We start from the raw sequence: 22,944 nt of genomic DNA on the forward strand, positions 1-22,944 counted from the left end.
ATTGACTTAACGTCCCACAAACTACATTACGGTTTGCGGAGACACCGAGAAGCTGGAGTTTTGTCCCGCAGGCTAAATGTACCGACACGGAGATCGAACTCTTTAACTCCGCTGAGCTAACCTATTTTGTCAGCCCGGAACACACAATAGTGATTATATACCTCCACATAGATTTGGCGTCAGGATAGGCATCCGACTGTAAAACACGTCCAGTTTGCACGAGCGAGTCTACCAGCGTGTGGGAAAAGAAACGAAAAAATTATCGTGTCAAATGACGTTCAACTTGCCGTTCCAACTGAGAGTGAACAGTAGCACTATCACCCCTACTCTACCACCACTCCTCATTAATTTTCAACCCCCATGACATTTCTCGCTTACTCTTCACTCCTAACCTTAGATCATTTTACCCGCCCGAAGAAGTACTATGACCTCAAGGAAGTGCAATCCACATCCCTACTTCTGCTTCCAACCGGAAGAATAACTGTTGATTATACCAACTTGGTAGTACTGTTACAAACGCAACACATCATGAAAAATAACCAACCAAACATAAAACTAATTTTTTCAAATTTTTTACAACAGTAATTGATAGAAATTCAACTGAAAATGTTACTCAGTTACTAAAGATAAGAATCCAATGCCTAGACTCACTAAGGGCATACAAACAGCATGTAGCCGTTAACAGGCAATAAGTATAAAAGTTAACAACGTAAGTTCTTGGACGTGTCAAAATGACTAACGATCAGGGGTAACCTTTCTGCCGCCTATGTAGAAGATATCTACCCAATTCCTGTAGTGCATATCAATTAGATTTAGCATGACCGACCCGGCTACCGGGGTTAGGGGCGTCTACCTGAAGAACCGGATTCAAGTCCGTTGACTGCACGTCATTCTAATAAAATTTCATAATCTACAAGGTTCTCGTCAGTGTCCGTTACAACTTGCAGTAGCAATAGTCTGTCCGATTGCGTGGGACGAAACGCATTCGACAAGTTTAGACTAGTCGCTCAGCAGGATACGAAAGCAAGGTCAAATGGGGCAAAGCGATCAACATAAGACGCCTGGAATTTGCCTCTAAAAAGTGTCTAGTACTCATCGATCGTAGCATGATGAGAGGTGAGGGATAATACCACTGATTACGCTATCCGAAGTTTAATATTCCAGTACTCCTCGTAAGAATCGATGGTCAGTGAAAAATTAATAATAGTTACATCATCTAATGATGAGGGTGGTCATGGTTTCGAGTGCAAGAATGTCCTAAATCCGAGCGAGTGGCTGTCTGCGCTGTTTGTGTCACGTAGCTGTCAGCTTGCATTCGGGAGACAGTGGGTTCGAATCCCACTGTCGACAGCCCTGAAGGTAGTTTTCCATGTGTACACGAAGCAAACGCTCGGGCTGTAACTTAAGGGCTTGGTCATTCCCTTTCCACTCCTAGCCCTTTCCTATCCCATCGTCGCCATACGACCTATCTGTGTCGGTGCGACGTACGGCGAATCGTATAAAAAAAAAGTCCTACACTTAATTTTAATTCCTTCTGCAGTGAGAACTCTTACTATATCCAATTATCTCTATTGTAATGTGTTTTTTTTTTACCTTTTGTCAGACAATACAACATCCCGCTCGTCTCTTATTAGAATCTGTAAACCACACTATATTTCATAATCATTCCTTCGTAAAAACAACCGCGCTTAAGTTTCCAATATCACTTGCTGGATATATTCAACAGAAATGTGACATGTACTAGTGAACTAACCATAATCATACCAGTAGCTAATACGGTGAAGCTTTAAGACTGCGTTATCACGTTATCATACTGGAATATTATTAATTCTATTTGTGGAAATGGGCGAATGTAAAATGAAAGTTACAATTGTAACTTCACCATAAACGCCGGAGTAGGACTGAGATGTCGTCCATCTTTGGCAGTCAGTATGATACTTCTGTACGACAGTCTGCGGAACTGGACTAATACCAGAGTATAGACCTACGTAGGTTTGGGAAGGCTGCTCCTCAAAATCCGGTACTACCCCTGCATTTCCCCGGGAGGAAGGGTGGAACTTCGCGTATACTCTGCAGAACTGATAGCAGAACCTAGAATTTCGAGATGACGCACTGTCCCATCGAGAGAAGTACAATCTTTGACATGGGCGGGACAGGTAAATGTCTGAAAGTTCAAAACTGTAATCTTAGGACATAAAAAACAGTTCAAATTTTTCGTGTGCGGCTATTTCTAGCCGAGTGCAGCCCTAGTAAGGCAGACCCTCCGATGAGGGTGGGCGGGATCTGCCATTTGTAGGTGACTGCGTGTTATTGTGGTGAAAGATAGTGTTGTGTGTGAGTTGCAGGGATGTTGAAGATGTAGCCTCCCCACGACAGCACAAACACCCAGCCCCCGGGCCATTGGAATTAACCAGTTAAGCTTAAAATCCCCGACCCGGCCGGGAATCGAACCCGGGACTATCTGAACCGAAGGCCAGTACACTGACCATTCAGCCAACGAGTCGGACAACAGTTCAAATGAATAAGAGGTATCGGTAGACTCCTCTTGTTTGTAATGAAGTAGAAGAGTAAAAAAAAAAAATATATATATATATATATATATCCACTTACAGCCGGTCCGTCGCTACCGCTTCTTTACAATCAAATTCAGAACACATACAGGAAACGAGTGATCTGGTCACCAAGTAAATTATACCAGTTCCATCTATTATTTCTACCAGCACTTATATGTTAGCAAAATAATTACTATATGCGTGATAAAATTGCTCTTTCAACTATCAAATTAAGAAAGACTTTAGCATTACAGTATTTTGTAAGAACAGAGACTGTTGAAAAGGAGAGCTGAGAACAGTGCGAAAGAAAAGATCAAGTGGAAGCGAAAACTTTCCTGAGCCATACCCTGGTTTGTGTACATTAAATACAGCACACCTGTTGTGAAGCAAGTTACACTTGGTTGACCTTCCAGACATAATAATTCTCACGCGATAATACATATGTACCAACTAAATAAGTGAATCAACTGTTAGCGGACCTACAAAATGATCATCTTCAAGTGCAGTAGAGTTTCAAACAACCTTATGCTAGAGCTGCGCAAGATATACTACTTCGCCCGCCCCGACAGAATTCATCGGTTGAGACTTACTGCATGACTGCAGTACAGTGCTTGTCGACAGGATCGTAGCATTTATGTGGACTAACATCATCTAAAAATTTATCGTGTTACCAGCACATATATCACAACATAATAATCAAAACGAATGTTCTTCTGAGTAGTTCACTAACCCAGTGGGCTCCTCTAGCACGACTGGCAAGGAAATGCACGTTCGAAGCGAGAATAGTTCCAGTAACTAATTACATTTGGCCAATCTTCATAGCAATACAAGCTTACCATTTCGAGACTAGGTAATCAAAGTCCACTGGTTAAATCCTGGGCCATGGTGACTATCCAAAGTGTGGTTAATCCTGCTCCATCGCGCTTCTTATTACACTGCCAGCTGTTATTTATTCTACTCTGCCAAATAATACAGTTCCCTGTGTCCGTCATTATGATAAGCTGTTCAATCCTCATAACATACAGTAACTAACATCTCTAAGTTTTGTCATCCAACGAATTCCCCGGCGACTATTCACACATGATCCTCCTACACCACGTCTAAAAGTCGGATCATTCAGAAATCCAATACTTTCCTGAACATGGGACTACGCACATAGTTCGCCACGGGGATGATATCTGATACTGTAACATTCAACCACATGCAATTCAAAACAAAATGTTTGAATTCTAACTGACGAGACAATACAACTTCAAAACGTTATGCAGTTGATACCAAGTGGGATAGATTTTGACGGCGAATACCTTTGAGAAACAGTATGCAAGAGCCATAATCTAATTTTAAGAAATTAAAACGCTTTCTCTTCAGTGTAGCACAGCGATTTATCATTAACCGTATCGGATAATTCATCGTGCAAAGTAGCAAATGTCAACGAAGAACAAATTTTCTCTCCACGCGAGCTCAAGACTTACAAGGATGACTGCCAACATAAATATATTACTACAGTATTAACATGTCTTACTGATTCGGTTTAGATGGAATTATGCACGAGCTAGCCCGTATCCCGCTTCTTACAAGGACAGCGTATGGACATGAGCTACGGAAGTCTGCGTTTGTCCTTGAATTGAACAAAACACCTGCCACCGGAGTGCAAAAGAAAATGCCAAGGGCTACTGTAATAGGACATCACCACCGTGTTAACTAGGTTGACTAATAAATGCGTACTTAATATCACTGACTCAATTTCTATAAGAAAATTCATTGCTTGCTGACTTCACGTACAACACGAATTCGCGTATCGTTAAAACATATCTGATGATGACTGGCACCTGCATTCTTTACTCGATTTCAGATAACAATTACTTCAATGTAATCTGAGCCACTGATCAGGAGCTCGTAACATCTGCAACTGTTGACGATTATGCTGTACAAATGTGGCAATATTTCTTCAAATTGCTAAATAGTTCATTCAGATATTACGGGAAGAATGGCGATGAATCTTCAGTCTGTTCGACCAATCTCGTATTGCATTCCTGTCCACACAGTTGCTAGTAAAGTAGCGCCAAACCTAATTCACCAGCGAGGGCTATAGATGCAATTATGGCATCATCAGGTGCGCATTTAATTATACACCAGTGACGAATACGAAAACTATATCGTGCAACAGACACTGAACATATAGTCTCCTTTTCTCAATAGATCAGCCCCTGCAACTACAGTGTAACTTAACCCTGCTGCTTCATTCAGGTAGCAGCCCTGACAAGCTATCGGGTGGATTCTGGTTCCGAGTCCGGAGCAGATGTAGTTTTCAACTGATGTATCCCCCCTCCTCCCTTCCCACACACTAAAACACTGTCTAATATAATGTGCTCATTTATTAAGTTATTCTTAACAACTATCTGCCAAATTTTCAAATAATGTGATGACTAATATGAAAATTCACCTCCTTCGCCATTATCTTGTGTGTTACATTTAGGTTAAAATTTTGGTTAAACCATCAGTTCCGAAAAACTGAATATTTTAGGAAATATCTCCCTCTATTGCAGACGTTATATGATTCAAAACCGATGAACTGCGTACATTCATCGAAAAGTCCTACTAGTAGCAACAATCATTGCAAGATCAACTGGCTTTTCGGCGTCTAATTATCGTGGAAATCTCACTCGGAGCACGGGGACCTAACTACTCTTGTCAGAATGCACTCTATTACTCTCTTCTAAGGAGTCCATGCAGGGCAGAATTGTCAAACTTAGCCCTCATAGTACAGTGCTTACAAACTTGAATTATATCGAGAAGGGGTCTAACCCACTTCAATTTATTTTGACTCACCGGTCATATAAAAATGTTGATATTCATGTTAATCTGAAACTACGGGGAAGTTGGTGCTGCTTCACGGCAGCAAACGGTAAATTACCCCCCTTCCCTCTAGAAGTTAACACACAAGTATCGATTCGGTCACGTCGTATTGCGCCGTCCTCTCGCATATAACGTTGAAGGGTTATTACACATCGATTACGGAGAAGCTAGCTAGAAACCTCGCTGAAATCCAATATTACCCAACACTACTTGGTCGTTCGGACACCTTGCGCAGAGGTACATACTGCGGTCCTCAAAATTCATATTCCAAGAATCTGAGAAAACTGAACATTTGTGTCTTGTATATTAGGTATTCCATGCCTCCTTGACCGAACTACGGAATCGAATAATTATAAGTTTTTACAACCAAAATAACGAAAAACGACGAAGACACCAACGAATAATTACATTGGAGGATTATAAGTTATCGTTACAGGGACGAATAACATATTTCAGTAAGTGACCGCAAACCTGTTGATAACGTCATTATCGTAATATACAAAGATGAAATAACTATAATTTTGCATAGCGAGGGAGTAGTATCCCTTCTCACGTAAGATATCACTAGACGCAAGGGCACGCTAAAGGACGCGCTACAATCGTAATATACACTTGTAAAATACAATAATAGTTGTCACCAGGTACAGTTTAGTTTCTAAGCGTGCATTAGTACATCTGACTAATTTCAACCATAATTCCGCATTTAGACAGGAATATTTTCGATACGCATACGCATACCCGGGAACGGTAATAACGGTCTTCGAAATCGATGACCAGCCAGACAGCTCACGTTCTATTAAAATGATACATCACAGACGGGAAATACCAAGCGGCAAAGGTATTAGCGCACGTTCTTCGAACCGCGGCTGATTCAAACACTTACCCGTCACCGTAAGGAAACTTTTCGTCGTCACCCTGCAATCGAAGTTCAACGCAAGTTTCACATGTGTGATTCTCATCAGTTTTCCGAGAGACTACAACCACTGTATGAAAAAAAAAATCACGATGTTCCGTCGATTCGGTTTCAAAGTTGCCAACAGACTACGAATAGGATAACAATGAAGTCTAGACACCGCAGCGGCCTGAAAGGATAACGAAGTTTGGTCAGAATTAGAGAAGAAAGGCCCCTACTTTGTACAGTAACAGAATCATTTTATCCCTTAACACGGATAAGAAACTAAAACTTACAATTTCGCAAACTGGTGATTTCGTTTCCTTTGCCACACAACTGAACTAAAACTTATCAAATGTATAAAATCGCACGAGATCTTTCAAATGAGACAAGTTAAAATGGTAGTATAAAATGAGATTGCCTAATTTTCACTACATACTGATTCTGAGTCTTCCGAAACACGACAAAGTTGTATGCAATGACCATCAGATAGTCTGCTAAAATTGATTGCGCGCAAACTTGGCGCTGGCAATGAGGGCGCGCGCGAAAACTGTCAATAAATCGCGAACTTCGGCCCTGAGCTGTATGTAGCGACGCACATTGAAAACGCGGAAGTGAATTATAAATCGCCAGTTGTATCTATTGCCACATAGCCTTGAATACGGCCGCAGAAACCGACTTCGCAGCTGTACTTAGCAAACTCCGAACTAGTCACTTTCACTAGTTCCGCGCGTCAAGTAACACACGCTTATTACGATCGCATCGATATAAGACGACCCAATAAGTCATATATTGGCTTATTTCCTTCAACTCGAGTAAGAATCGGTAGTCTTCCGAATCCAAATATCAAGTCCATTTTCACTTATGTTCTGACTAGTGTCTACACCAGAACTGGAAAATAAGTTGCGTAGTCCGCACATAACAGCATCGCTACATGATCTCTACTGCACCAGAGGTCTAACAACCACTTTTAAATATACGCCTCTTACGACTACGTTTCACTACAAATGTCACATTTCGTATCGGTTTCCAATAAACCGGCGTTTACCATACGAGAACTACCAATATACAAGCAGAGAAAAGCAGCAATGAAATGAAGAGTTGACGGACGTGGTCTTTACTTCCATACAGTGATATGACATAAATTACTAAACACATCTTTTTTTTTCCCCCCCATTCAGATGCATTTAAAATAACGACAGCAAAACTAAATACATGTATAATTCTTTTAAAAGAGTGTGTGAATTTCCAACCCAAAGTTCGATTAACTGGTTATTTTTTCGATAAATTCGAATGATGCCAGAACTGCAGTCACAGAATGTACATCAACTTAGCTAACCCATTAGGTTGGTTCAAGTTATACTAGCAATATTTACCTACGAATACATTCAATCATCCCCTAAATTTTGATGGAAAAAGAGATAGTTCAATCAAATTTTCAGAGATTATTTTACAAAGACCTTTCAACGCACGAAAGGTGTTATAAAATAAATATACGAGCCCTCCTGGATTATTCTTAAAAATATGGTCAACACCAATATCGCATATCATACCAAGATGAATCCAAGGAGGAGCAAGAATTTGATTTAGAGTAACAACATCTATCCCATCAACACTGATAATAAAAAAGTAAATAACTTTCTATGAACTCGCATGTGAGGGTGGGTAAAAGACTACATCATCCACAAGAAGTCGCTAACTTGTTGGTCCATTGCGATTCTTATCCATAAATAATTCCAAGTCATTAATTATCTACAATAGACGATTTGTTGCATTAATAAAGGGTCCCTTTCAGAACTGAGGAGTCTCTCTTCTCCGGCATTCCTTCACACAACATCCGCGAGGAAACTTAAATCGTCGGTTTACTCCGGTGAGACGAACCTTATTTTTATAAAGAGTCTGTCCTAACAGTTTGTTTCTCGGCGGACGTTCTTTTCCGAAAACCGAAGTGTTGAAGTTACTTTTCCTCAGTAAACATGCAACCGAGGACATGAGAGAGGACCGTAAGCTCAACGTAAGTATGCAAATAAAATTTCTAGGGAAAACGAAATCGACTTCCGAATGATAACACACGCTGACTACAGAATGAGAAGACGATGGATTTGATACATGGGTTACTTTCTGTCCTTCAGCACCTATCACTGTTACTAGGGAAGTAAATAACTGAGACTCACCTGAGTAGCATCAGTGTACGGAGTGGACGAATTTTTGTTAATAAGTTGAGATCCAAACAATGGTATTCCACTGGAGGTAGGACTATTGGAGCGGCTTGAATCATTCTGCTGAGGCACCATGATTGATGATGCGACTGATAGCAATATTAATTAATAATTTTTGGAACAGAAACTAAAAACTTCACACAAAACCACCAATACGATAGAACACACTTGCAATCGTCTCTCTCTATATATATCAAGTCTCTTATGTATACTCTGCGGGCACTACGCTTGCGGGGTTCTCCCGTGGCGATACAAATTCCGCGCACTCATTCCAACTCAGATGCTTACCGTTGACAGCACACACAGTGACTGAGCTCCGCGTGCAAATGTTGTTGATATCAACCAAAAGCCCTACTGTTTCTCTCCCCACTCATGACGTTATAGCCCGCCGGCCAATCCCAGTGGAGAGAGGAGCGGCGGCTTCAAGTGGTTCGCCAGTTGAAATAAAGCAGCGAGCTTAGGAAGAGACTGCTAGACCGCTCTCGCTTCCCGAGCTACTGATATCAAACTTTAATTCAGGAAGTTCAGAAACTTATTGGATATATTTATGCCACACACTTAGAAACAACATACACTCTTCCGAATTTGGCGGATTCATGAATTATAGCAAGCTGCAAAACATAATGTACGACCTACAAGAACAAAATAATATCACCCATATATTGTATGGAATCAGCTGATTTTCGATTGTTTTCGTTGATATTCAAAAGATAGTCAAATTAAAATGCGTTTGCCACAATTGAATATTGTTGAACATATCCGACCCACTCGCACTGAAGACCAAGTTACTTGTGATGCTTTATCTCATCTAGCGTTTGCTACCTTGTGGCGGCAATATTAGTTCTAGTATTCTCCTGCAGGTGTCAGCACCAATCACACACACGAAACCTGTGACAGCGGGGGAACAGCTGACGATTTTGAAGGCTGCGTTATTCCTGTACGATGTCAGTGCCGGGTGATAGCTCCATGGAGAACCTAAGGTTATAGTGTATTATTATTATTATTTTATATCCTTCTGTTAGTTTTCTGTTACTGTGGGTAATCGCTCCCTCCTCGTGATGGAATAATATTTACCTCCTAACGAGTGAATCATTTACTTACCGAATTAATTACTTGCTCGAGTTCTTCCGTTGAAAAGTTGCTTCGACGGTAGTATACTCTTGTTATTATGAGGATTAAGTACTTTAGGTAACATTAATTTTCTCTGATATGATTATATTTATTTAGCTTGCAAGTCCGTAACTTAACAAATATTCCCTAAAATTAAATTTTGGTGATAGGAAGGTCAAGGTTACGTAAGGACATTATCGCAGTCACTTAGGAATCCTTATTAATTACACAGTAGCTCTATATTCACTTATTTGTGTCTATCCGCGTCTCTATAGCAACTATAGCGCTGATGCAACCGTTGATATTATTGTTTTGAGATAGAGACACAGGGTTCGATGTGATTAAGAAGGAACGACTTAAAGTCCGCATAGAGGCATAGTATATATAACATATGGTTATGCTGTGGAGGTTGTAGAATCGAAGCACAGGCGATGTTCAGAAAACTCAGTAACCATGATGAAGTCTTCCAGGGGACACTTCCGGCACTTCGGCGTCTACAAAAATTTACACCAAGCAGAGGATGTTAAACGCGCATGTATAATAATAATAATAATAATAATAATAATAATAATAATAATAATAATAATAATAATAATAATAATAATAATAATACACTCGTGTCCTCATCCTGAGGTGGTGCAGCTCTTTTCAGTCACATCCCCATTGGAGGTGAGCTGCATGTACCATTTCAACCACATACCAGCCCTCCTGCCATTCTTAAATTACTGGCAGTAGCGGGAATCGAACCCGGGCCCCCGAGGACGGCAGCTAATAACACTAACCGTTGCGCTACGGAGGCGGAAATAATAATAATAATAATAATAATAATAATAATAATAATAATAATAATAATAATAATAATAATAATAATAATAATAATATCGTCCGCTCTTTGGCTGAATGGTCAACAACAAGAGATTTTCGGTTCAGAGGGTCCCAGGCTCGATTTCAGGCTCGATTTTACTTGCATCTGGTTCATTCTTCTGACTCGAGGACTAGGTATTTGTGTTTGTCCCAAAACACTATTCGTGATAAACACATAGTACATCACACTACCCACGAGCACAGAAACACGCGATAATATATAAATAGTGAAAATCTATGCTGAAACGCAAGATCCCGTGAGTTCTCCGAAGTTAAGAAATATCGCGCGTGATAACTACTTGGCCTGGTAAACTACGTATTGTTAGATAAAGAAGGGAAGGAAAGAAACTAGCTACCCTACTGTACGTTAACTCTGACTGCTGACTGAGCTGGAGGTGCTAAGCCACCAATGTTCAGGTTTGAATAATACCCCTACTTTGCCTTATTATTATTATTATTATTATTATTATTATTATTATTATTATTATTATTATTATTATTATTATTATTATTTCTTTAACCATTTACCCTCCAGTGTTAGATTTTCCTTTGGACTCAGCGAGGGATCCCACCTCTACCACCTCTACCACCTCAAGGGCAGTGTTCTGGAGCGTGAGACATAGGGTCGAAGGGATACAACTGGAGAGGAGGAGTACCTCACCCAGGCGTCCTCACCTCCTATGCTGAACAGGGGCTTTGTGGGGATAGACAAGGAAGAGGGAAGGAAGCGGGCGTGAGGAGAAGCAGTGAAACCACGGAAAACCACTTCAAGTCTGGCTGAGGTGGGGATAGAAATCCCCCCCCCCCCCCTCTCTACTTAGTTGACCACCCGAGGCTGAGTTGGCACCGTTCCAGCCTTCGTGCCACATTTCAAATTCGTGGCAGAGCCGGAAATCGAACCTGACAGCTAATCACACTAACCACTACACCACAGAGGCGGACGTTTATTATTATTATTATTATTATTATTATTATTATTATTATTATTATTATTATTATTATTATTATTATTCCTGACTTTAATCCCAGCATTTGGTATGTATTTAGCCCAGTTTTACGGTAGGATTCCCTAAGTGACACCAATCTTATGAGTAGGGATGTATTCGCAATTGTGTGTTTCTGTGGTGGTTAGTAGTGTAGTGTGTTACACGTGTATGAAGAGAAGTGTATTGAGACGAACACAATCACGCACTTTCCGAATGAAGTGAATAACCATATGCAGTTAAAATCCTTGGTCGGCCAGGAATCGAACCCGGAGCCCTCTGAATCGAAGACCAGTACCTACACTGACCATTTAGCCAAGGAGCCAAACATTATTATTATTATTATTATTATTATTATTATTATTATTATTATTATTATTATTATTATTTTGAGTGCTGTGTATGCCAATGCACTCACTGTGTGGTGAGTGATAGTAGAAATGAAAAGCAACACTAAGAAATGTTATCCGGCTGTCGTTGCTCCTAAGGCTAAATACATCGTGTTTATTAATCTCATGTCCGGTTCCATGGCTAAATGGTTAGCGTGCTGGCCCTTGGTCCCAGGGGTCCCAGGTTCTATTTCCGGTAGGGTCGGGGGCTGGGTGTATGTGTCGTCTTCATCATCATTTCATCCTCCTCATGACGCGCAGATTGCCTACGGGTGTCAAATCAAAAGTCCTGCACCTGGCGAGCCGAACATGTCCTTGGACACTCCTGGCACTTAAAGCCATACGCCATTTCATTTCATTTTATTCATCTCATACCAGTATGGTTATTCTATGATTATTATTTTTTTTTTTTTACAATTTGCTTTATGTCACACCGACACAGATAGGTCTTATGGCGACGATGGGATAGGAAAGGGCTAGGAGTGGGAAGGAAGCGGCCATGGCCTTCATTATTACGGTCCGTTTCAGTCGACCTATATCAATTTGTAAAATATATAATGTGTACGTGTACTGTAATTAGGGATGTTTGTGTCCCTTGTATGCCAGATTAAATTAAAATTAAAACGTAACAAGCAGATTACTTAGACTATTCCTGTTCTTCGTATATTATAAATTCCACGAGTGTTAAGTGGGTTTAACTGGTAAAGAGCCTTGCATGCCAATATACTGTGTAGTGGCCGTGGAAATGGAAAGGAACACTAAGAACTAAAAGTGTGTCTGGATTTCTTTAATCCAAGGGATAAATACATCGTGGTCATCAATCCCATATACTTACTATAGGATCCGCGTTAGTACAATGATTCTAGTAATGCATATGTCCTGGGCGTCATTGGAGGGTGTGGGGGTGAGACGGGTGAGACGTGTCGAACCCAGTATTTTTCTGTATCATGTCTTCTGTCAATTTTTATTTATTCTGTAATGCAAAATATATTTTGGATGAATTACGGTAATAAAACACGTAACGAAACAGGCCTGTAAGCACTTCATAATAAAGGATCTCAACCCGCTCACACATAAAACTGCGGTAGGTTACTTTAGGCTACGTCGAGACAATAGACACAGCTCTTCTGGGGGTAAAGAAGCGATTCCACAAACCAGGAATTGAAACTAAAGGGTGGGGCGCAAAAGTGGTCTCAGGCTATCTGGAGATTGACTGTCACATCATCTCCTTTTTTTTTTTTTTTTTGAGTTGAAATTGTTTCTGAAGATTAAAAAGACGCGGTAGGCTGTGCAAGGTGCAGACATTAGAGCTGAAACGTCTCTCGTGTATTGTGATTAGAATTGATTAGAAAGGTTAATTTTTGGATTTTTATTGATTCACTTAAATCTCCATTTGCACGATTTTTCGCAATTATGACAATTTTGTTTGGTTTTGGCCATTAAGATCCGCCTCTGTGGTGTAGTGGTTAGTGTGATTAGTTGCCATCCCCGGAGGCCCGGGTTCGATTCGCGGCTCTGCCACGAAATTTGAAAAAGTAGTACGAGGACTGGAACAGGGTCTACTCAGCCTCGGGAGATCAACTGGATAGAGGAGGGTTCGATTCCCACCTAAGCGATCATCAAAGCGGTTTTCCGTGGTTTTCCACTTCTCCTCCAGGCAATTGCCGGGATGGTACCTAACTTAAAGCCACGGCCGCTTCCTTCCCTCTTCCTTTTCTATCCCTTCCAACCTTCCCCAACACGGCCGCTGTTCAGCATAGCAGCTGAGGCCGCATGGGGGAGGTACTGGTCCTCCTTCCCTGTTTTGTACCCGACTCGAAGTCTCACGGTCCAGGACACTGCCCTTGAGGCGGCAGAGATGTGATCCCTCGCTGAATCTGAGGGAAAAACTAACCCTGGAAATTAAACGAATAATGGAATGAAATGACTGGGCATGAAGGCACGTGCAATGGAAACTTGGATTACTACTGGTTGGTGAAATACAGGTATCTTTCTTTGGCGGATCAATTTACTGTCTTTCACTCAAAAGCGTATTACGTTGATGTCTGTCTGTTAGGTCATCAGCACAGAGGCTGGTTGGATTCTCAAATAGCACCATCAAAGGTTATGCGGTTATAAGGAAACCGAAAAAACCAATGGCAGCACCAAAATGAGGCGTACTAGGCAAGACGAGGAGTGAGGTAGTTTGCCATTGCTTTCCTCACTGGGTCAGAAAGTGCTATTGCAGCACGACTGACCCTATGAGCAACACCTTTCATCACACTCATGCACTAGTCGTGCTCTGAATGTCATTACTCAGCACCACCCATACCCCAGCAGCTTCCATATTGTCACAGCCATGGACGAGACTGGGACTTCGGTGGAAGCTACACTTTACTCTGCCCTGTGCCAAGAGATGGATACAAAAGTACTGTATCCATCAAGAAATGGCAATCTTTCTAGCTAGTACAATCGAGTTTTTAGAAGCAGTACGAAAGGCCAGTATAGTGTACTTGTATACTCATGACCGGGCGAGTTAGCCGAACGGTAAGGGGCGCGCAGCTGGGTGCTTGCATCCGGGAGATAGTGGGTTCGAACCCCACTGTCTGCTCCACTGAAGATGGTTTCCCGTGGTTTCCAATTTTACACCAGAAAAACGCTGGGCTGTACGTTAATTAAGGCCACGATCGCTTTCTTCCCACTCTTAGCACTTTCCTATACCTTTGTCGCCGTAAGACGGTGCGACGTAAGGCAAAAAAAAAAAACACGTTTATTTATGAAGCCGGCCCCATGGTGTTTTGGGAGTAGTGTGCTTGCCTCTCATCTGGAGCCCCGGGGTTCGATTCCCGGTCATGGACTTTTGCCTACATCTGAGGGCTGATTAGAAGTCCACTAACCGGGCGAGTTGGCCGTGCTGTTAGGAGCGTGCAGCTGTGAGCTCTCATCCGGGAGATAGTGGGTTCGAACCCCACTGTCGGCAGCCCTGTAGATGGTTTTCCGTGGTCTCCCATTTTTACACCTGGCAAATGCTGGGGCTGTACCTTAATTAAGTCCACGGCCGCTTCCTTCCCATTCCTAGGCCTTTCCTCTCCCATCGTCGCCATAACACCTATCTGTGTCGGTGCGACATAAAGCAAATAGCAAGAAAAAAAAAAGAAGTCAACTCGGCGTACGTAATCGCTGATTATAACTGAGGAGCTTTATCACTTTGGGATGGCAGCCTAGGTCTAGAAAGCCAAGAGTAACAGCCGAGAGGGTTCATCATGCCGACCTCAGGACACCTCGTAATCTGCAGGCCTTCGAGCTGAGTAGCGGTCGCTTGGTAGGCCATGGCCTTTCGGGGCCCTTGCGCCATGGGATGTTTAGTTGTATGCTTATGCAAGTTATGAATAATAAACTATTTCAGCACGTAAGTACCGTAGTTCTTTAAATGTCTTTTCACAAATAATAACTATACCTTGCCATAATCTGCACCGGGAGAGTTGGCCGTGCGGTTAGGAGCGCGCAGCTGTGAGCTTGCAGCCGGGAGATAGTGGGTTCGAATCCCGCTGTCGGTAGACCTGAATATGGTTTTCCGTGGTTTCCCATTTTCACGCCAGGCAAATCTTAATTAAGGCCACAGGCGCTTCCTTCCCACTCCTAGCCCTCTCATATCCCATTGTCGCCATAAGATCTATCTGTGTCGGTGCGACGTTAAGTCAATTGAAAAAAAAATTAAAAATCTGCGCATGTGGCGTTTAAGATTGCCTCACCACCCGCATCCACAATAATTAACAGCTAACGGCAATATAGTTTGATTTGTCGTTTCTTTTAACAAGAGGTCAGTATTGCATGCTCAAATTTACGACGCACCCGTAGCCGTCTCATTCGTTTTGTAGATGTACTTTTGATCTTATTCGATCCATTACTGAAAGTTTTTTCCTTAATATTTGGCCCCGCGGGCAGGAGTAACCTGCCTGCCTCTTAATCGGAGGCCCCGGAATCGATTTCCGGCCAGGTCAGGGATTTTTACCTGAATCTGAGGGCTGATTCGAGGTCCATTCAGCCTACGTGATTACAAATGAGAAATTATCTGACGGTGAACTAGCGGCCTCGGTCTAGAAAGACAAGAATAACGGCCGAGAGGATTCGATGTACCGACCACACGATACCTCATAACCTGCTGGCTTTCAGGCTGAGCAGCGATCGCTTGATAAGCTAAGGCCCTTTGAGGCTTTTGTGCGATGGGGTTTGGTTTGGTTTCTCCCGAATACGTTTTAGATAGGCTTTTAACCACCTATTCCTAAAATATTTTGGATCCAACTCACAATATTAAAAGTTAAAAATAATTCCAAAATTGATCCACTGGCTAGAATTAAAAAAAGACGACGAAAAATGTATGAACTTAAAACAATCAGTGTATCCGACCCGCAATGCCCCACCTTCCCGGAAACTAACATAAAACAATGATATATACTGACCAAGGGGCTGCTTCCAAAGCACCGAGCTCGATAGCTGCAGTCGCTTAAGTGCGGCCAGTATCCAGTAATCGGGAGATAGTGGGTTCAAGCCCCACTGTCGGCAGCCCTGAAGATGGTTTTCCGTGGTTTCCCATTTTCACACCAGGCAAATGCCGGGGCTGTACCTTAATTAAGGCCACGGCCGCTTCCTTCCAGTTCCTAGGCCTTTCCTCTCCCATCGTCGCCATAAGACTTATCTCTGTCGGTGCGACGTAAAGCAAATAGCAAAAAAATAGCTTCCAAAGCACAAGCCTGAATCGATTAGGCTTGTTGTGTAAAGGAGTTCAAAATCCAGGTCAATGGTTCCTCTTAATGGTACTTATCGCTAGTAAAGTAGAACCGTGGTATTTCTCATGTAGCGGTACTAACCACAAGTAACATAGACATGTGGTACTACTCAAAGGTAATATACTACGCACAGGTAACGCAGTCCTATGGTGTTTCTCACATAATGGCGCCACTCAAATCCATGGCGTTCCTCACAAAGTGGTACTAATCATTGGAACCCGTACTAACTATCCTGTGATGTTCCTTACATAGTGGGTACTAATTAATAACTTAAAACAATGAAATATACTGACCAAGGGGCTGCTTCCAAAGCACAAGCTTGAATCGATTGGGTTTGTTTTCACAAGAAAAATCGACTCATGGTGTTGCTCGCGTAATAGTGCTAATCACAGGTAATCTCATGGTTCAAAATTCAGCATCCCTTGGTCACCCCTTTTAGTCGCCTCTTTGGACAGGCAGGGGATACCGTGGGTGTATTCTTCGTCTGCGACCTCGACCCGCAGGGGTTGTGTGTTTGGTCCGCAAGGTCTATTTTATTTCGCTCAAGTCCGCCGGCAAGCCGGTTAGGACCCCACTATCCGCCACCTGGGACGCGCGAGGTGGGAGTATCACCTCTCCTACTGCCACGACAGCGCAGTAGGTTCGTGGAAACTTATTTTAAGTGTATATTTTAACTTATTTCCAAATGTTGTGACCTGGAAGCAGTTCCGCGGGGGCAATTCGACCCTTACTCCGAGCTGACCGTGGGCCCAACTCAACATCCCCCACTTTGGATTGCTTAAACATTTCTTCATTTGACGGCCATCCTGGGATGGCGTCGTGTGCGTTAGGCCAGCTACCATGGCCACGTCTTATGCTTTAATTATTTTACTTTAAAGTAACATATAAACCATTCGCGTATATGTATATACAGTCGGTGTAACACGTTTAGAGTTATAACCACTGTTTTTGTTTCACGAAAAGCGTTCCATCAATTGCTTGCCGAAGATCGCCGACCCCAAAGGATGTTTCATGTCAAAACATTGCCCGTGTGGAGGACACAGTGGTTGCTTTCTGAGATATGAGCCCAGAAGGATGGTTAATTTGAAAATTTGAAATTATTTTAATGTGGGTGCAGTTTTTTGACTATTGTTGGGTATACCGAATTCAGTCTGTGAAGTAGACAGAAGTTTCAGTACTTTTCGTCGCCTAAAATAGTATTTGCGTTCTACGAACTATCGAACCAAAAAAACCAAAACCAAACCCCATGGCACTACAGCCCTCGAAGGGCCTTGGCCTACCAAGCGACCGCTGCTCAGCCAGAAGGCCTGCAGATTATGAGGTGTCGTGTGGTCAGCACGACGAATCCTCTCGGCCGTTATTCTTGGCTTCCTAGACCGGGGCCGCTATCTCACCGTCAGATAGCTCCTCAATTCTAATCACGTAGGCTGAGTGGACCTCGAACCAGCCCTCAGGTCCAGGTAAAAACCCCTGGCCTGGCCGGGAATCGAACCCGGGGCCACCGGGTAAGAGGCAGGCACGCTACCCCTACTCCACGGGGCCGGCTCTACAAACTATCGTATGTTTCAAAATATACTAAATCACGTGGCAGTTTGCTGTGCAGAACACACCAAGATCACTTAGAAACAACAAAGAAATGGCTACGACTTTTTGTTTCGAAGAATATAACAATAATTTTGGTCATTAAAGCATGTGCTTTGGTAAGTTGGACTACTACCGGCTAGTTTAATATGGGGATCCTCCTTTGGTAAGTTAATTTATTATTTTCCACTCAAAGATGTATTATATTGACATAAATGAAATTTTTATCTTTCCAGCTAGAACAGTCGAACCAGTATGAACCAGTATATGCTAAGATACAGTGTTCTTATTTTTTCCAGCACGTTAATACCGTAGTTCCTTACATTTCCTTTTACAAATAAAAACACTATACCTTGCAGTTAAAAATAATTTGCGCACGTAGCGTTTAGGATGTGTTGCCCCCCCCCCCCCCCCCAATAATAATGAGTAGCTAACGAGGCCGGTACATGTGTATATCTCCATTTTATTATTTTCGGAGTAAAGGTGGTGGAGGTGGTGATTATTGTTTTAAGAGGAAGTACAACTAGGCAACCATCCTCTATATAACACTAATCAGAGAGGAAAAACTGGAAGGGATCCGACACTTCGAAAAATGAAGGTATCGGCCAAAGTAAGACAAGAGCCACGAAGGCATGAAAATGAAAGACTCCCTAGGCCTCCATATGTAATACCGTCGGGGTCGGAAAAGAACAAGAGTAGACCAAGGGAGGTCGGATAGGATAGATGAAAGTGAGGAGCCTGACACAAGTAAGTGGAAGCAATGCCAGGACTCAGCTAAGGGCCCCGTGGTCGCTACCCATAGTCTTAGCATATCATATCATAGTATAGCATATCGTACCGTGTTATTCTACCGCCCCCACCCACAGGGGAATTCGGAGTAAAGGCTTTTTTCGTTTCGTCAGATAGGTAATCCTGAGGTTCACTCAGCCTACACCAAAAATGAGTTCGATGTTAATTCCTGAGGGCAAAGGAGGCCGGGCATAGAGCTGACCACTCTACCCCAAGTGCTGAGAATACGGATAGTGGAAACCTTTCCCATTCAGACCCTTCATGGCCTGTACAGAGACGACTTTGCTACTTTGACGTCTGATAGGAAAGCGAGGAGCCCGGTAGAAGTGAAAGGAAGCAATGCCAGACTCAGCTAGGGGACCCATTGCTACCTACTCACACTCCAATGTTAAGAGCCCCTGGGGTTCATCAGTCACATTTCCCTCTGAGTAAACTGCAGGTCTCGGGCTTAAATCACTCGATCACTCTTAAGTCGTAGCATGATTTCTAGCGTTTCGTTTTTCAGCTAGAATCCAGTCCTGTGACCCTCCCTGTCTTATATTTCTTGTTAGCACACTGATTGCAGCTGGTGGGGATGTTTCTGGATTGCAAGTGTACCTCACATTCCTTGGTCGCTTCCTTGAGAAGGGTGAGGGGGACTCATCTAGCAGCAGGTGACCGACAACACTGGACCTTCAGCAGAAGATGTACAGGTATCGACAAAATAACGTGGGAGCTAAGACTATGGGCTATCTACGTAGGGCAGCTGAACAGGAATTCTCCTGTATTCAAGGCTACGAGATCGAAATTAGGCGAACAATATTTAGAACCTAAGTTTGCAGTGTTACCTAACGACAGTTAATAATAATAATAATAATAATAATAATAATAATAATAATAATAATAATAATAATAATAATAATAATAATAATATAATATTATTATTATAATATTATAATAAATGAACCGAGCAAGAAGGCTGTGCGGATAATGTTATTTACGAGTATTTACTGTAAATATCGTAATAGTGCATACTGAGTTCTATAACTCAATGCAATTAGGACATCTCATTTTGAAATGCTAATTCCGTTTCTGGAATCTCTTCAAAAGCAATGTTTTCCCAGTTTCCAAGTTCTTCTATCGCTGTTTGCTGAGAGAACCGTTAAATTACGAGCACTGGTCCCAGGGTAAGCCTGTCTGCCTCCCTCGCTTGCGGTTGGTTGTGGCCTTGGAAGAAAAAAAATCTTTTGAAGCTTCTACGCTATAAGTACAAGTACGTATTGATACTGCGAACAACGGATCTATTTCTATTTCGGAAGGAAAGGATTGACAAATCGGAAACACATGTACATCTGCATTCCATCTTTATTCAACATGCTATTGCTTTGATACAAACATCAGTCATATAATTCCTTAATTACAGTTATATCTTGATGGTCTGTGCTCATTACTACTCTCGAATTGTACTATTTCTTTTCTTTTTAATTCAGTAGCGGCAATTCCATTGTAGCCACCTAAATCTAGGAATTATTTTTAAAAACGCAATTTATAAAACAATGTTGTATATGACCTATTTTTTTCCTTTAATTTTTCAAATATTAAAAATATATATTTAGCAGAAATACTCACAAAATGTCATCCGATCCAGCCAACCGATTTTTCAGCACCACAGCAAGTAGTGGAGGCTCGCGTAGCGGCGTGCAGAAACGCGGTTATTATGTAATGATACTAAACCTTAGTTGTGCATATGTGTAGTTGTTCCTTTGGTGAAAGTCTTGTTGTATAGTGTTGAATTGATATCGAAACATAAAATAAAAACGTTATTACCGCAGCTACGTGTGTAAACTGTCAATCTTTACTTCTCTGTCGAAATTTACTCAGAGAGCAGCAGAAATTTACCATTCTGTGGCTATTTTGTTTCAGTTTTGTTGTCTATCCCCCCCACCATCCTATATTCCCCAGGCCTCCGGTACTTTTTTGTTCTCTATATATTTATTTTTGTGCCCCTCCCCCCATTTTAAACTCCTAATCGCCGCTACTGTTTTTATTTTACACCATAAGATTCAAAGTCATATTACCCTCCTTACTGACCTTTGTGCCAACTCCATGGGATCGGCAGTTAATCTGGATTTAGCCGAGTTTCACGGCCTGATATTAACACTATGTGAAGGAATGTGTTTACTATTGCGTGTTTATATGGTGGTTCATAGTGTGATGTGTTGTTTGTATATTAAGAATTGGGACAAATACTAACACTCAGTGCTAAAGCCATAGGAATTAACCATACGTAGTTAAAATCCTCGGCCTGGTTGGGAATCGAACTCGGTGCCCTCTGATCCGAAGGCAGTACATTGAGCCGAGGAGCCGGTCAAGTTTCAAATTAATGCACTTTGACAATAATTAATTTTCATTTACTCCGAGGTGGTGGTGGTGATTATTGTTTTAAGAGGAAGTACAACTAGGCAACCATCTATATATATAAAATAAGAGTTTTGTCTGTACACTGCTCAGAATTTGAAAAGATTGGTGTTTCTGTATCGGTCATGTCCACAGTAACAAGAAAATGTATTTTTTAAATTTTCCGTAATGTCTGTCTGTCTGTCTGTCTGTCTGTCTGTCTGTCTGTATGTATGTACACGCATCACGAGAAAACGGCTGAAGAGAATTTAATGAAAATCGGAATGTAAAGTCGGGTGATGAACCGCTACAATCTAGGCTATAAATTATTTTAATCACGCTGAGTGAAATGGTAGTTTAGGGAAGGCCTGAAATTTAATTCTTAAATATTTATGTTATTAGTGGTCGTGTCTTAATGAAAATCGCTAGACAAAGATGGGAAATAATTCGCTACAATATAGGCTATAGACGCTGAGAAAAATGGTAGTTTAGGGGAAGGCCTAAAATTTAATTGTCAAATATTTATTTTATTAGTGGTCATATCTTCACGAAAATTGGTATGCAAAGTTGGGGAATAAGTCGCTATAATCTAGGCTATCAATAATGTTATTCGCAGTGAGTGAAATGGTAGTTTAGGGGAAGGCCTGAAATGTAATTCTCAAATAAGTTATTTATGTTATTAGTGGTCATATCGATAAATACTACATAACTAACATAACTTTAGTTATGTCGTAAGTTAGTAGTAGTTATATAAGAAGTTACTAAATTTCCGATCACTTATGTCTTAGACTATACATTGTTACCGTACCGCATATAATCAGAGATATTCATGAATTTGGATTTTTGTTACTAAGTCCATATCAGCGCCGAGTCACGAGAAAATGGGTAAACAGAATTTAGTGAAAATCTGTATGTAAAGTCTGAGAATAAGGAACTACAGTCTACGATATAAATAATTTTGTAGGACACCCTAATATCACAGAGTCGAAAGAATACTAAAGTGAAGGCCTGCAATATAGAAAGCTCATAAACTTTATCAACAATAACATTACATTGACCATTGTTTGTTGTGATGTGCTTTTTGTCTTCTGTTTCCTCTCATCCCCGATAGATAGGATTACTGCAGCGTACCGAGGTTTTTTTTTTAATTTTTTTGACGTCGCACCGACACAGGTAGGTCTTATGGCGACGATGGGATAGGAAATGAATAGTGGTGTGAAGGAAGCGGCCATGGCTTTAAGGTACAGCCTGGTGTGACTGGTGTGAAAATGGGAAACCACGGAATACCATCTTCAGGGTTGCCGGCAGTGCGGTTCGAATCCACTATTTCCCGGATGCAAGCTCACAGCTGCGCGCCCCTAACTCGCCTGGTCGTACCGACTGTAACAGCCTGCCTGTGTATTGGCGGGAAGTAGCTGGGGAGTAAGATAACTTTCTTCTTTAGCATGCCATTCCTCTGGTTCATACATTTCCTGATATATCTGGTACGTAACACACTGGTTCATCATAGTATTCGAGCTATTCAATCCCTACACTGAGGCACTGATTGGAATGAGTAGTGTGCATA

The 22,944-nt window shown here is 41.7% G+C and overlaps 1 protein-coding gene across 1 annotated transcript in view; it reads right to left on the minus strand.

Moving 5' to 3' along the window:
• The window catches only part of LOC136871932 (transcription factor Sox-11), a 37,971-nt gene extending 29,142 nt beyond the window's left edge, over window positions 1-8,829 (minus strand). Inside the window, exon 1 of the mRNA XM_067145667.2 lies at window positions 8,475-8,829. Within this exon, the coding sequence (XP_067001768.1) occupies window positions 8,475-8,594 (120 nt within the window). The 5' untranslated portion in view covers window positions 8,595-8,829. The remainder of the gene's footprint in view (window positions 1-8,474) is intronic.
• Window positions 8,830-22,944: the final 14,115 nt, after the last annotated feature.

Source organism: Anabrus simplex, chromosome 4, assembly GCF_040414725.1.
Source record: "Anabrus simplex isolate iqAnaSimp1 chromosome 4, ASM4041472v1, whole genome shotgun sequence".
NCBI classification, from domain to species: Eukaryota; Metazoa; Arthropoda; class Insecta; order Orthoptera; family Tettigoniidae; genus Anabrus; species Anabrus simplex.